Source organism: Diceros bicornis, chromosome X, assembly GCF_020826845.1.
Source record: "Diceros bicornis minor isolate mBicDic1 chromosome X, mDicBic1.mat.cur, whole genome shotgun sequence".
Lineage (NCBI taxonomy): Eukaryota > Metazoa > Chordata > Mammalia > Perissodactyla > Rhinocerotidae > Diceros > Diceros bicornis.
This window is the reverse complement of record NC_080781.1, coordinates 37,981,559-37,996,303: the sequence shown is the minus strand read 5'-3', so window position 1 is coordinate 37,996,303 and position 14,745 is coordinate 37,981,559. Positions and strand designations below refer to the sequence as shown.

Genomic DNA, 14,745 nt, shown 5'->3' with positions numbered 1-14,745 from the left:
ACTACTTAGTCAAACGATATGAACATTTTTTAGGCTTAAAGTACCACTCTATATTTAAAAGCAGAGAAACTAAGATGCAAAAAGTTTAATTTCTTCCCAGTTCTCCTTAATCAATCTAACTATAAACCAATTAGATAGATAAATACACCCAAAGGTTTACTAGAATTCCTTGGGTGGCTTCTCTTCTAAGGGAGGAGAAACTTGCCCTCTGCATGCTGCCTAAGAAGAAACAGAAGTGGCTTTGAACTCCCGCAGCAGTGGGATCTGCAGTGCTCCTGCCTCCAGAGGCAGCCTCGCAGTTGGTTTAGCATTGTGCATCCTATAGATCAACTTCATGTGCCTTTCCTGTTGCCTCTCACAGCCATCCCTTGGAATAGATTTCATTATCCCCATATTCCAGATGAGAAAACCAAGTGCGTGATATGACCACAACAAAGTGTCCTGAAAGGGAAGAAATTTTACTTCTCACACCCTCACTTGGAACCTTAATAAAATCGAATCTAACGTGTAACTCTAAACAAGTTTGGTGAGTGGATTTCAGTGCCAATAATAAATAAATACTACTCAGGAGGATAAAGGGAGAGAGGAGAGCAGGACTAGCTGAGCCAGGACAACGACCAGACCAGTGACAAAGGTCATTTTGCAGTTTGGCATTTAAGGATATAAACAAAATTAAGAAGCTGACAAAAATGGTTGTTTCTGCATTACAGGAAAATGATTGGCCCTATCTTAACAAGGAAAGTTTAAATTCTTAGTTTAAGAAATAAGGAAAATGTTTAAAGCATTTAAAAATGATTTCAGGAAAATGATTTTAAAAAGGTTTTAGAATTTTAAGGGAGAAGATTTAAGTTATTTAGAAAAATATTTCTTCTAAGATGCTGAATAAATAGGATGCTAACGCTTCAGTTTGAGTGCTAATGGTGAAGAAGACTCTGATAAGGAACTTCATGATAATTTAAAAGTTAGAAAATATAGAATATTGAAATAAAAGCAAGATGCCATTAGAAAAAGTTATTTTTGAAAAATAACTAACTAATTTTCAATGAATAACTCAGTAAGTCATAAATAAAGCACAGGCAAACACTTGTGATCCAGAAAAGCTTTTCTAATATATCAACTGTGGCTGTCTGTTGATTCGAATGGAAAAAACTAAGATAATGCCTGCTTCAAGATATAAGTCTTGGATTATACTCCTTAACTCTTTTTGTGTATCACTATGCATTCTACCCTCCCTTCATTACTACAAAATTCAATAATCACTTATAGAAAAAAAATCATATCTCAATTGTCAACTCCACAGATTAGTTAAAGGGCTTTTGCCATAATCTTTGAAAATATTTATTTAGCCTTTGTTTGTAAATGGGATAAAATTGTTAGAAAAGGTTTTTAAGTCTAAAGGCAAGTCACCAAATACAATGTAGCTACTAAAAAAAAGATTTCATATTCAAATACTTTTTATTTTCATATTTGGTATGAAAACAGATTTAAAATCTTGTATTAAACCTATTTCATCTTGCTCCAAAGAAATATAGATAAACCAAAGCTAAGAGCATTGTGCATTATAGCTCCTCCTTTCATTCATTTTCCATAATTTAATGGCCACATAGAATCTAGAGTGATAGAAGCCTGCTCCCTACCCACCCCTCCTGGCACCCCTCTCCCTCTCCAAGATAAGGAAAAGATTTGATACAGTAGTATGCTGGTAAATGGTTAACCACCATCTCCGGGCTGGGGGAAGGAGAGGGCAGCTGATTTGCAGCTTTGTGTTTCCCTGGTATATCCCATGGATGATCCCATCATGGCTGATTTCAAACTACCAGTGTGATTTCAAGCTACCAATGTGATATCACTGAATGTGGAACTAGGAAGAGCATATGCAATCAGGATCAATCCTTTGGAGCTAGTAGAAGCTGGCTCCAACACACACTGTTAAAGCTATAGACTCGGCCTCAGATCAGAGAGGGGAAGGGTAAAGAAGTCATGGACGGGGAGAGAGTCTATTAAATTGGCAAGCATATGAGATTCATTGGGTTGTAGGGGATGAAGGACCACCTTGGAAAGGTGTCCCAGATTCTCAAGTGTCCTAGTGTCTAAAGTCTGTGATTCTCCCATGAGTGTGTTTGGGACAAAAGGTCTAAGTGGGCACCAGCAAAATCTACCATCCCCTGCACCTGCACCGAGAGCTCTTCTCCAAAATCATGGCCAACTGAGCTCATTAGGAAGAAAAGAGCCCAACACTCTAGAATGTCTTGTGGTTTTCTATGCGAGTAGAGAGTCCAAAGAAGCTACATTCACAAAGAGTTTGTCAAGGCCTTATTGTGTAAATAAGGATCTGATCACTTTCAAAATGCAAAAATCTGAAAATAGGAGATAATGGCGCAAGCAAATCTTTAATCATTTTGCAATTATGTATTTTACATAGGGGTGATGAGTTTAAAACAATACAATTCCTCTTCTGATTTCTCTCTCTTCAATCATTCAGGTTTTACAGAAACCAAAATAAAATAGGTTAATGGATTTATGAGAGAGGCTAAAAAAAAAACCAAGTCTGCTAAAAGTACATCTTGTTTGAGAGTTCAAGCAATTGTTAATCCTAATTATTAGATCAGAAGAGCCTGGGTGAGATGATGTATACAGCCAGCACCAGTGTTGCCATAGCAACTGCAAACCGAGCTCCAGCTTCTTAAAGCCATTGCCCATGGAAACTGTGTTCCCACAGATTCTGCAATGCTACCAATGTCCTGAGATGGCTATATCCCCATAGAAATGGTATAGGAAGTGATTTAACCCACATAGCATAACTGGACAAGGAATTAATAATATCTGCAATGAAGCCTTCGAGGAAATGGTCCTTTGCTTCCTGAGATATAAATCTGTTGCCATGAAACTTAGCTTCACACTTATCCCTGCCTTCTCTACCTCGCCAAGGGCCCTTTTCTTTAGCTTACTCCTTCAAGCACACTCACATTAGGAAAAAAGGGAATTTGTCCATTTGACTCGTGCTATCCTTTCCAGTTCAATTTCTAATTTTCCTCCTACAATAAATGATCTGGTGTCTCCACTTCCTCACTAGCACAAATCTTGAAATGTAGCATATTCGTCATGAAAAATGTCCAGGGAACCCACTTTCAATATAGACAAGTGATACAATCATCTGTCACACTCTGTCCCTGTTACCTTGCTTTATTGTTCTTCTTAGCATACTTCACCACCTGGCACTATACATACTGTATATGTATACTATAGGATATACACATATAGTATTTATATAGTTTATATCCTCTTTGCTAGAATTAAGCCCCCAAGAAAGTAGAGTCATTTGGGCATCTCGAGCTCAATACATCTAGAACAGGACACTTGATATTTCTCCATAACTCATTCTTCCCCTGCCCCTTTTCAACTTAGTAAATGGCACCACCATTTAGCTAGTTCTCAGGTCAAAACTCTCAAAGCCATTCTTGATTCCTCTCTTTTTGTCATATACCTTATTCATTCAAGTGGCAAGTCCTACTGGCTATAGCCTCAAAATACGTTCTGAATCTGACTGCTTCCCACCACTGCAACCACAGCCACTCTTGTCCAAGCCAATGTGGCCTTTTGCCCTTGTCCAAGGTACCATGACCTCTTGCCCAGAGATCTGCCTTTTAACTAGTGTGTTATGACCTTCTTCAGAACAGAACAGAATGTGTTATACATCTTTGCATCCCTAGAATAGAGCCTGCCATGTTGCAGGTGTTCAAATGCTTGTTGCAATGAATAAAAGAACTACATACCAAGAAAACAAAACCATGCTCACCTGAATGAGGGCAACAGGGAAGTTTCTAATGCTACTCAGCTTATATTTATCTCAAGCAACTAAGAAAGATTGACAAGGAAAGAGTACCAGGTAATTTTAACCTTTATGCCTAAGTAAGTCAGCAGATTCTATATACTACTAGTACATTTTCTGGTCTTTGAACCAGTATTGCGCCTTTTAGCAAAAGAGAACAGAGAATATCAATGTGCACACAAACTTGTCCCTGATACATACAACCATTTCTATCTACCTACCTACCTACCTACCTATCTACCTATCCATCTCTATATCCATCTGTATTTTGTGCTTCTTTTCAGAGAAATAATTCTCTGCTTTTGAAAAAGCCAAATCTTCTAATCCATTTGATAAGCTAAAAAGACAGCACTGTCTCAAATGATAAATCGAGGAAAGCTAACAATTAACTTCAATTTGTCCTGAATTCAACAGGCTGGTTGTCTAGACAGTCCTAATTTATTTGATTACTGTTCAGCATTCATCTCCACTTTAGATAAATGGATCTCACCCAAGTTAGGGAACACAATTACCTCTTAATTCATTATTCACCCCATTCGTTCATTGAGACTTAAAATACATCAAGGGCACTCCACACTGCTGTCCTCAGATTCTGCACACTAGGATGTGCTGTGGTTTAAAGAAGTAGTTTGCAAAAAGTTTTATGGAAAACTAGTCCTCAAGATGCTTTAGGGAAAAGTATCAATGTTTGTGGAAGTTGGGACACATGCTGTTTCTCCTTCTGGGAAATGTGTGGCACACATTGGCATATTAAAGGCTCTGATAAGTCCTGCAGTGAAGAGACCTGTTTAACTCAGCATTTCCCCACTCTCTTTTTGAAAAAACTATACCTCAAAACACACTTTGGGAAAGCTGGTTTCATCTCTTATAAGATTGTTCAAATATTTACAGTAATAAACTCCCCTGGGCAGGGTCCCAGGGGAACAAAGCCTAGAGCACAAGCTAAGAGTGTTGAAGCAAAGCTTTAGTGTAACTATGGCTTATGATCTTCTGGCTTTTCCAGTTCTTCCTCTTTATTCCTAAAAAGAGACATTTTTCTTCAACTCTGACTTTCATCTCCACCTAGGGAATGTGTATAGTGTATATCATATATTAAATTTTTAAAATTAACTTTCTATTATGCAGTGAAGTGATCTCAGGCCAACAGAATTCTTACATAACTGCAGGTTTGGACTCTTGGACTGAATACTCCAAGGACAATAAAAAGTATAGTCAAACATTAGCTCACACTGAAGTTTTAGAAGAAATGCTCCCAAAGCAGGAAAGCAGCAAAAGCCATAAATTTTGCTCAAAGCACATAGTGAACTCAATCAACAAATATTTATTGAATGAATGAATAAACAAATAAATGAATGAATGAACAAATACATGCAGGTATGCAAGAAAAAGGTCTTTAACTTAAGCCACAGCTTACAGCAAACTCATTTAATCTGGAAACGGTCACCTTAAAGGTCATCTTTGTTACACTTCAGAATTTATACAAAATCCACAGCACTTCCATCAAGCATGATTTCCTTCATGAAATCCTTTCCTTGTCTGTCACTTCCTGCTCTCTTCTCTGTACCACGACTGAACCCCTGAATCAACCTCAGACACCAAGAGCACTTCAGGTTCACAGTTGTAACCTCATGACATAGAGGGGTCCTATGCCTCAGACGGACACTGGAGAGACAAATGCACTGACAGATGATCTAGAGAACTTAAATCTCCCATTTGGGCCCGAATTTTCTCAAATGTCTTCAATGACCAATGATTTTTATAAGCTACTACAAATGCATATTAAATCAGAAATGTATATTTAATATCGATGGCTTCACTTCAATACATAAAATCTATAAATACCAATGTTGGAAAACTATTTAAAAAAAAATCACATCAGCCATCACAGCCTTCCATTTTCTTCACCAATGTTGTCTCTCCAAATACTCTCTTTTCAAAACATGTTAGGTTCACTGTTCTATTTATCATGGCCTTAACGTAGGAAATGCAGGTGCCTTATTTTTCAGCCTGGATGTCTTGACTGTTTTTATCGTCTATTTACATATTCATCACTAGAAATGGTCTAATGACCTAATGAATCCTTTGAATTCTTATTTTTTACCACTTCTGTGAAGTCTCAGTATCAGCCGAAAATATTTACACTACAGGGACAGTGACACTGAAGAGGTTTCCATAACATCGGATTTTTGCCTGGTGCATGAAAAAAAGTCTATGGGTAAAAATATGCATTTTTTTGGTGAAAAGATCCAATAGCTTTCATCAGACATTCAAAGGCAAATTTGATCCAAATGGTTAAGAACCACTGATCTAAACTATTCAAACAATCGCTACACATTATCCTAAACACACCACAAATGGATTTTTCAAAAACAAAATAGATTCTTCATATAAAAGTCATTTGATCTAATAGTGTGCCCCATATTTCTAAATTTAAATGTTCATGAAGCAGTCATATGCCATGTAATATATTCTAAAATATAAACTACTGTGAAAAAACAGTCACTAGGTTTTAGAGCATCAAGCCTCAAAGTAAAGCAATAACAAATTTTACTGCATTTCTATGAATGAGACTATACAGCAAGCTCGGTGGCGCGAGGCATAGAAGGAGCACTGTCCTGGCGGTCAATATTTTAGGGATCCAAGGTCAACTTATACTGCTGAGAATTTTGTGGCATTTGGTAATTCACTTGACCCCTCTGAGCCTGCTTTTCAGTCCCTTTGAGCTCTTACAGGGTGTAATTCTATGACTGTTTAACATGCTTAATATGTAATTAACTCTCAAAGCCTATCATCTGGTTTTTATGTTCTTATTGACACTCTTACCTAATCAATCAATTGAATATTGCTATAAAGTGGAGTTTTACTTACTTCGGCCTAGTAACAACTAGAAAAGGCCTTTAAACTAAGGCTTAGAGGGGCCATGGAGAAGGTGTGAATGAGTACCTGTAAGAGAGACCCAGACCCTGACTTAAGTTAGTGTAGGATGTCAATATGAAAGATGATGCAAACCATTTCCAGAATACAACATGGAAGAAAAAAAGTGTTGAGGAGGAGTCTGAAAGAGAAAGCTGAAGAGACAGACCTTTAGGAAGCCGAATAATTACTAAAAAAGATACTGGAAGATATATCACATATAACTTAATTCAACCTCTAATTTTACAGATGATAAAACTGTGATTCAAAGATTTTAAGCTGCACTAATTCATAATGCCAGATGACAACATAATAAGGAATAGATCATCCAAATGAAAATACAAATTGCTAGTAAAACTACAAAATATTTTTCAAAATAAAAGGATAAAACAGTCCTAACAATCAACTTGTCTCAAATGCTTACAATGTTTAAAAATGTAACTAAACATCTTTTGATTCATTTTGTGCAGTTCTAAAAACTCAAACTTAAAATGAAAAGTAACTATCGTTATGAAATCTATTTATCTCATACATGCAAGTATAGTCTTCAAATTAGTGCTGACTGGATGTCTACACTCTTGAACACCCCTGTATGTGATATAAAACTACACCATAACCCCAGTCTTTTGGGGTACACCTGAATCCAAATACTGACAAGATTTGTCATAAGTAAAATATGTATATGTCACACCTGCACAAAGATTGTATGACCCATAATTCACCAATAACAGGCTTCCACATTTCTTTTGCTTAATTATTGGTCTCTGTGATCCAATTATACTGTAGTTATACTATACTTATATAATTATACTATACTTACATCTATTGTTAAATATATTTTTCACATTATCTGAGAATTATGTATAGATTCAAATCAATTAGTAATGAGCAAATGCTAAAACTGCCCATTGAATGTCAGATAAACCCTCATTCAACCGTGAAGATATTGAAAAATTAGAACCCAAATAAATGTAATTCTTATGTTCTTTGTTCAACATAAAAAAGTTTATAAAGGAAAAGTATCCTAGTTTATTTTTGAGAAAAAAACACAAAACACAAAACAGGGGCAAAGAAGTATCTTACAAGGCAGAAAATTAATGCTCAGCCCGCACTGAACCTCAGAGTATCTAAATTACTAAGTCATCAAAATAAGTGGCCTTTTTTTTAATGTAAGCTTTTCTTAATCACTACAAAACCACACAGTATGTGCTGCCAAATTCTGGATTAAAATGTCTAAAATGCTTCTAGCAGAAATGATTCTTCAGGGTGATGTATTTCAGCAAAAAGGGAAATTGTGGTATGTTGTGGATTCAATTGTCCGAATTTAGAACATTACTCAATCTTCTTGCAAAATGGCTTTTCTGTTTCACATGATGGAAAATATTCAGTCCCTGATAATTTTATACCAACTTCTGGGTGGCTACTGTTCTCAATTCTTTTAGTTGAACTCGGCTTGTAGAAAAAAATATAGGGGAGTTCTATCGCTTAGACACCATACGGAAATATCTCTTTTTACATGACACTTGGAATTTAATTTCAAAAAACATGGAAAAACTCTCTAATCACCGAGGACTATCCAGCCTTACGACTAAAGTGTTTTCACTGCGTGCTCGCTAACCGTTGGGCAGATGTGGCACATTGGGGTTATCCCGATAGTTACCAGGATCACATCCCTAGAGGCACAGTAGGCAACAACTTTCCTTCCCTGGAACTCTTGCCGTGGGCTTAAACACTGCTCATACATGGCTCACGGCCTCATGACTCCGTATGTGTGCTCCTCCAGTCCCTCCTGTTTGGTGTGTGTTTTTCCCATCCTTTTATCTCTACCTGTTAAAAATCCTACTTATCTCTCAAGGTCCCAGCACTTTGTTCATATTCATAACATTAATATTTCTCTCACTGTACGAATGTCAATTATTTTCTCACTTGATTACTTCTTGCAAGAGGATGGGGCACCTTATGGGCATGGACACTAATACTTACTCATCTTTATATACCTCTTTCCTGTGATCTAGCCACTACCGGCATATGGTAGAGGCTCCCAAAATGCTTGAAAGAGTCCAGGCACCAGAGCCTCCTCTGCCCAAAGACTCTGAAGTATGCATTGTCTTCTGAAGGTGGGCTTTTTTTCTCTCCCTAAAGAGAGCCAATTCATAAATTCCCAGTTGAGGGCAGATTTTTAAAATCTTACACACTGGGTTTCTGTCATTTGTTATATTTATGTCAGCTCATGAGTAAGAACTAGCATCTGAAGTCAGCAACTGAACCGCTATACTTAAAATAACATCAAGAAATAAAGACAGAAAATAAGTGTGAATTGTTGGATACAGATTATAAGCTCTACAAGAAGAGAGAAAAATCAAGGGGATCCAGAATGATCAAGGAAAAAAATCTTTAATCAGGTATTAAAGAATGGATAGGATATAAATGATCAGAGAGAAGCACTTCCACGTAAAGAAAAACAAAAACAGGGAAAGAACGGAGGGACAAAATAAACATGGTATAGCACTGAGGACAAGAGAGCAGCATGACTAAAGCTGAGGTCCATGTTGGAATTAGTGGAAAATGCCACCCAAGTAGGACCAGATAATTGGGGGTGTGGAGGGGAGCTTGAGAGGCTGGTAATAGAACCACTGAAGGTCCTAAGCAGAAGAGCAAGGTGATGGAAAAAGTGTTTTTTAAAAAAATCATATCTTCATGTCTAGGAGAACACTGCAGGATGGACATGAAGAGAGAGCCCAAGAGAAAGGGTGGCCACTGGGAAGATGGTCATAACCTGGTGAGCTGAAGGGGTCAAGGGTCTGTCCTGGGTTCAGGGGAGTCACTGGGAATGGAGAAGAGGAATAGCCCAAAAGAGGTGTTAGAAGGATCTGTTGACTGGGTGTAGAAGAAAAAAGAAAAGAATGTGTCAAAAATGATGGAAAGGATGGTGGTGCCAAGAACAGAGTCAAGGAATTGAGGAAGAGAAACTGGGTTGGAGGGCAAGGAGGCTTTTGGACATTCTGAATATGAAGTAAGAATAAGACATTCAAGTGTGAAATATCCAGAAGCAGATAAGCTATGGGACAGTAGTTCAGAGAAAGAAAAGGATTCAAACTAGAAACTTAAGAGCTTTCTATAAATAAGGGAAAGTTGAAGTCCTAGAATGAGAAAGAAGAAAAGAGTGCATAAGAGCCCAAAAGTGATAAACAGCTGAACCTCAAGGCCATTTCAAAACTAGAAGTTCACAAAAACATGGGCACAATGAAAGCAACAGAAAAGAAGCAATCACTGTGGGATAAAAATTCAGGATCCAATAGTGTCACAGAAAATATGAAAGGAGTTTCAAAAAGGACTTGGTGATAGATGATGGAAGATGGATAAGGGCCAGAGCATGTGAAAGATACCATTATACTACTTACAAATGAGCAGGGGTTTTTCCCCTCTACTAACATAGTATATAAAATTATTTAATCAGTGAGTGGACAGAAAAAGGGATTTTGTGGCTGTAAGACATGCTCTGTTTTATGTTTTTTAATGACAAAGGGAGATACATTAAGATGCTGCTATTCTTTGTGCAAAGATAGTTATAAAAAATGAAATATAATTCTGTTAATATGGATCGATTTTGAGGACTGTCATTTAGAATTTGTACTCTTCTGGGAGCTATTTTGTTATATAATAGGAATAACACTGCAGATGCTAAGTATTGGCCATATATTATAAGTATGTGTGGGTAACATATTAAAATGTGCAAGTCCTGACAAAAGTTATAAGACATATCCAAAAGCATTTAAAACTGATACAGGGACTATTAAGTAACTCATGGGATACTGCTAAGCACACACAAAGATGATGTGTTTCTGAGTCCTCAAGAACCCTTGGGAAGTAATGCCTCTCATCTGCTCATCAAACACCCAGTCTGTGTGCAGGGTTTATCCTGTGCCAGATTTGCATCTACTTTTATTTTAGTTATAAACCCTCTGGGAAGGCACCACGGCCAGAAAGCAATGTCTCTGGTCAGATTTGAGGGATTTTAACATCAAAACTGATGTTAAAATCCCTCAAAACTGACTGACAGAGATGGTATTAGGGGGAGCCCAGTGCCTTTTCCACTGTCACTGATGGACTGCAAGCTGGCTTCTGGAACAGGAGTGTGAACTACTGTGCAAGAAATGCACTCTACTTCCTCCAAACAGAAATGAACAAATTAATAATTAATAGTGACCATGGACAGATCCAGGTTTTGAGGGGCCTGAAGCTTATATAATTTGGGTGCTCTCTTTAAGAAAAAAGAATGCAAAATTAGGAATACAAGATACAGTATGAAACTGTTTAATTATTTAGAATGAGAACCAGAAGGGAACAGCAGTTGTAAGGCCATAAAGCATAAGAGTCATCAGCTACACTTAAATCCACCTCTGCTCATGACCAACTACTGGGAGTAAAGTGTGGAAAGGGAGAAACAGCAGGTAATCAGGCAGGGGAAAAATAAAAGACAAAATGCTCCTTAAGGAATACTGGAACACAGAACTAGGAAAAGACAAGGGTAAAGTCCAAAAAGAACCCTGAATTGTGAAATATAGATGGTATAGAGATGGCAGAAGAGACAGAACTCCTAATCAATTTACACAACACATTATCATCATATTTATTTTCCAATGATAAACAATTATATTGCTTCTAGGAGGCTTGCACAGAAGGACTAGGTTTTTGGAAACACCAGTCCACTTCATTGCAAGCACTCAACAAGTGTTTGTTGAATGAATAAATAAATGAATGAATGAAGGGAAATATTTCTTTTTCTTACTCTGCTTTCCTCTGATGCTCCAACATACATGCATGTTTTTGCTGGCACTGGCTGGAGTTGTCAAAGCAACAGCTCATGTGACTCTCTTCTCTGGTGATTAAGACTTTATCCTCAACGGGACAAGTCAAAAGCTATCTCTACCCGAAATTAATTTGTAAGCATGTTCAGAGTCTCCTCAAAAGGATTATATATGGGGCCACCTTACTTAACTCCCTCCCACCTTCTTTCTCCCTCTCTTTAAATCAGATCCTACAGGTATATTCCAGAAATTATTAACACCCTCCTGGGCCGTGGACAGCTTACTGTGGGCTTCTAGATAGAGATCAAACACAATTCCTAAATTTCAACCATTTTACCAGTTATAACAACATAAGTGACAATTTAATACATCAATCATGATGAGGTTTCCAGGAAGATACTGAGAAGCCTCATGCACCACTCAATTGGTCAGCTTCAAACCCAAGCCAGGACCAGGGGAACCCAGGCTCGCCAGCTGGCTCATCACAGGACAAGAGTCAGGTGGTGGGAGCTCTTACAAAAGGACACAACAGGACATTCTCTGATCTGCCGTCAGCGCCAGCTTCACAAACGGATTCCCTTAGGGCAATAAATGCCCTATACCTTCCTGCAAGTTCTAAAAAAACTGGTGAGAGTAGGTTAAAACTAAGAACCCACTTGGCTCTCTTTTTCAAAAAAAAAAACCTTTTCCTAAATGCTTCTTCTTCCTCTTCACTTACCAAATTTTCTAAGGAAAAGTGCTTAGAGAAGAGCAGGACTTAAATAACACTATTACCACCTCAATACTACAAAAATCTGTATACTGATGTTCCGCTTCGGGCAAAGGACGTGAAGTCAGTGAGGCAAAGCAGCCACTGCAGGAATTAGAAGTGCGAGTCTTAAATGGGAGAAAATCATTTCAGCCACTTCTCGGCTGGGTGATTTGACCTCCAGAGAGTTACTGCAACTCTCCAGACCTCAGTTTCTTAGTTTTGTAAAATGGGGGCTAACATAGTGCCCACCTCACAGGACTGCCGAGGACTGAGAAAATCCACGTAAAGTGCTAAATATGACTGCAGAGCAAGAGCTCATTAAATGTTAGTACTTAATAGTAGCAGTAGTAAAATTATTGTTCCTGCCTCCTCCCGGTTCACATCACCAGCAAAACTGGCCCAACCCCCACTCCCGCCTTGCGGGATCCAGCCGGCCACTCTTGCACTCTGGCGTGCACAAGAGAGACCCCACTAAACGCCACGGCGCTACCGCAAGTCCCCCACCCCAGGGTCAGCCAGGTCCCCTCAGGCTACCGCTATGGTCCACACTGACCTGAGATGCCGCCTCCTATCACGACTACGTCGAACATGTGGCCTGCGGTACTCGCCTTCTCCTGACTCGCCATGCTCTGGGTGAGAGTCTCCCGGGGCGTGGGTATAGGAGTGGGGCCGGCCAAGGGCGGGGCGGACCCTTCTCGGGGGGAGCCCGGGGGCGGAGCTGATTCTTCCACCGATACCCAGGAGGAGCTGGGCATTGAGGGCGGAGCGGACTCTTGTAATGACACTTGCGGGGAGTTACTAGGTGTAGCAGTTCTTTGTAGCGAACTCCAGGGGGCGCTGAGCGCTGAGGACGGGTCGGACTCTAGTACCGACGCTAGGGAGGAGCCCGAGAATGGGTAAGATCCAGCTAGCGAACTCCAGGAGGAGCCGAGCTCTGAGGGCGGGGCGGACCCTTGTATCGACGCTTGAGAGGAGCCCAAGAGTGAGACAGATTCTAGTACAGCTACTTGGCGGGGGCCAAGCCTTGGGAACTCGATGGACTCTTGTAATGACATTCGGGGGGTGTTATTGGGCGGAGGAGGTCCTTGTACCGAACTCCGGGAGGAGCTGGACACTGAGGACAGGACGAACTCATGTACTGACACTTGGGGAGTGTTATTGGGTGTGGGAGGTATTGATACCGATTCCATGATGGACCCTTCTATCGACCCTCGGGGGGAGTTATTGGGCGTAGGAGGTCCTGGGGGTGTAGGGGGTTCTGATACCTGGGGGGAGCTGGGCACTGAGGGTGGGGCGGACTCAAGTACTAACAATCGGGGGGAGCTTGAGGGCGGGACAGATCTTCCTACTGATACCAGGGGGTTGCCGGTGTCCGGGCTGGAGGCTGGGGCAGCCCCCTCGGGGGTGCTCTTGTGGGTGGCAGACATGGGGATCCGGTCGCTCAGGCCGTGGGCGCCAGAGTCCCAGTGGCCAATCTTCGAGTCCGTGTGAGTCCTCGGGCTAGGACTGGGGCCGGCTTGGGCGGGCGCGCTGAAGCTCCAGGAGTATGCCGCGTCGGGTGTGGACGCGTTCGACAGGTTGCTGGAAAAGAGATGGGAGACGGTCCGCCACTCAGAATGGACACTCCACCGGGACGTGGAGGGCGAGGCCGGGCCCAAGTTGGAGGCTGGGTCCAGGATCTGCGGAGCGACGCCCCGGGCACCCGGCGCGCGCTGTGCCTCGCGCCCTCTGCTGCCGCCAGCGCCGCGGCCGCGGGAGGCGTCCCGGCTTTGTGCGCTCATAGGGCTGACGCACCAGGGGGCCGGGCGCTCCGCTCGCCCCCGCCCCTCCCCCTGTGCGCTCGCCTCTCGGGCCCCGACTGCCCCTGACGGGCACTCTGGAGGCCCAGCCCGGGAGCCCGGCCCACTCGGGGAGGGGAGATGAGGCGCTGAGGCAGCCTGGCTCCGCCTTCCCTGCCCGCCCAAAGCGCGCTCAAGGAGGGCTCCCCCGCCCGGAATAGCCGGGCTACGCCACCGAAAGGGAGGGGGGCGGTGGCCGGGCGAGAGTGTGGGCGTGGCCGCGTGGGGGTTTCAACCTGGTGCTTTTACTCTAACGCTTTAACTAAAAGGGGCCTGGGCTGGGGTGGGCTTAGGGAAGCGGATACGTGAAGAAACGGCACCTGGATGGCACGGTTGCAAGGCCGCCGACCCCACTTGGTCTGGCCCATTTGTGACGTCACGAGGGGGCCGGAAGAGATCTGCGCAGCCGCGCAGGGGGCGGGGTGAAGTGGAAACTGTCCGTTGGGGGAGGATTTGGCAATTATTGGTTTTCTGTCTGGTTTTTCAAACTGAGGTGCTTAACCAAAATTGAAGTAAATAGATGAGAAAATGAAGAACTCAGCTATCACAGATTAAGTGGGACCTGGAGTTTAAAAGCTAAGGTCAAGGAATGGCTAAGGTGCAGAA

General features: G+C 41.4%; 1 protein-coding gene across 1 annotated transcript in view; it reads right to left on the bottom strand.

The window, feature by feature from the left end:
- Positions 1-13,933, bottom strand: part of LOC131400887 (amine oxidase [flavin-containing] A) — a 63,742-nt gene extending 49,809 nt beyond the window's left edge. The window contains exon 1 of the mRNA XM_058535682.1: positions 12,855-13,933. Within this exon, the coding sequence (XP_058391665.1) occupies positions 12,855-13,728 (874 nt within the window). The 5' untranslated portion in view covers positions 13,729-13,933. The remainder of the gene's footprint in view (positions 1-12,854) is intronic.
- Positions 13,934-14,745: the final 812 nt, after the last annotated feature.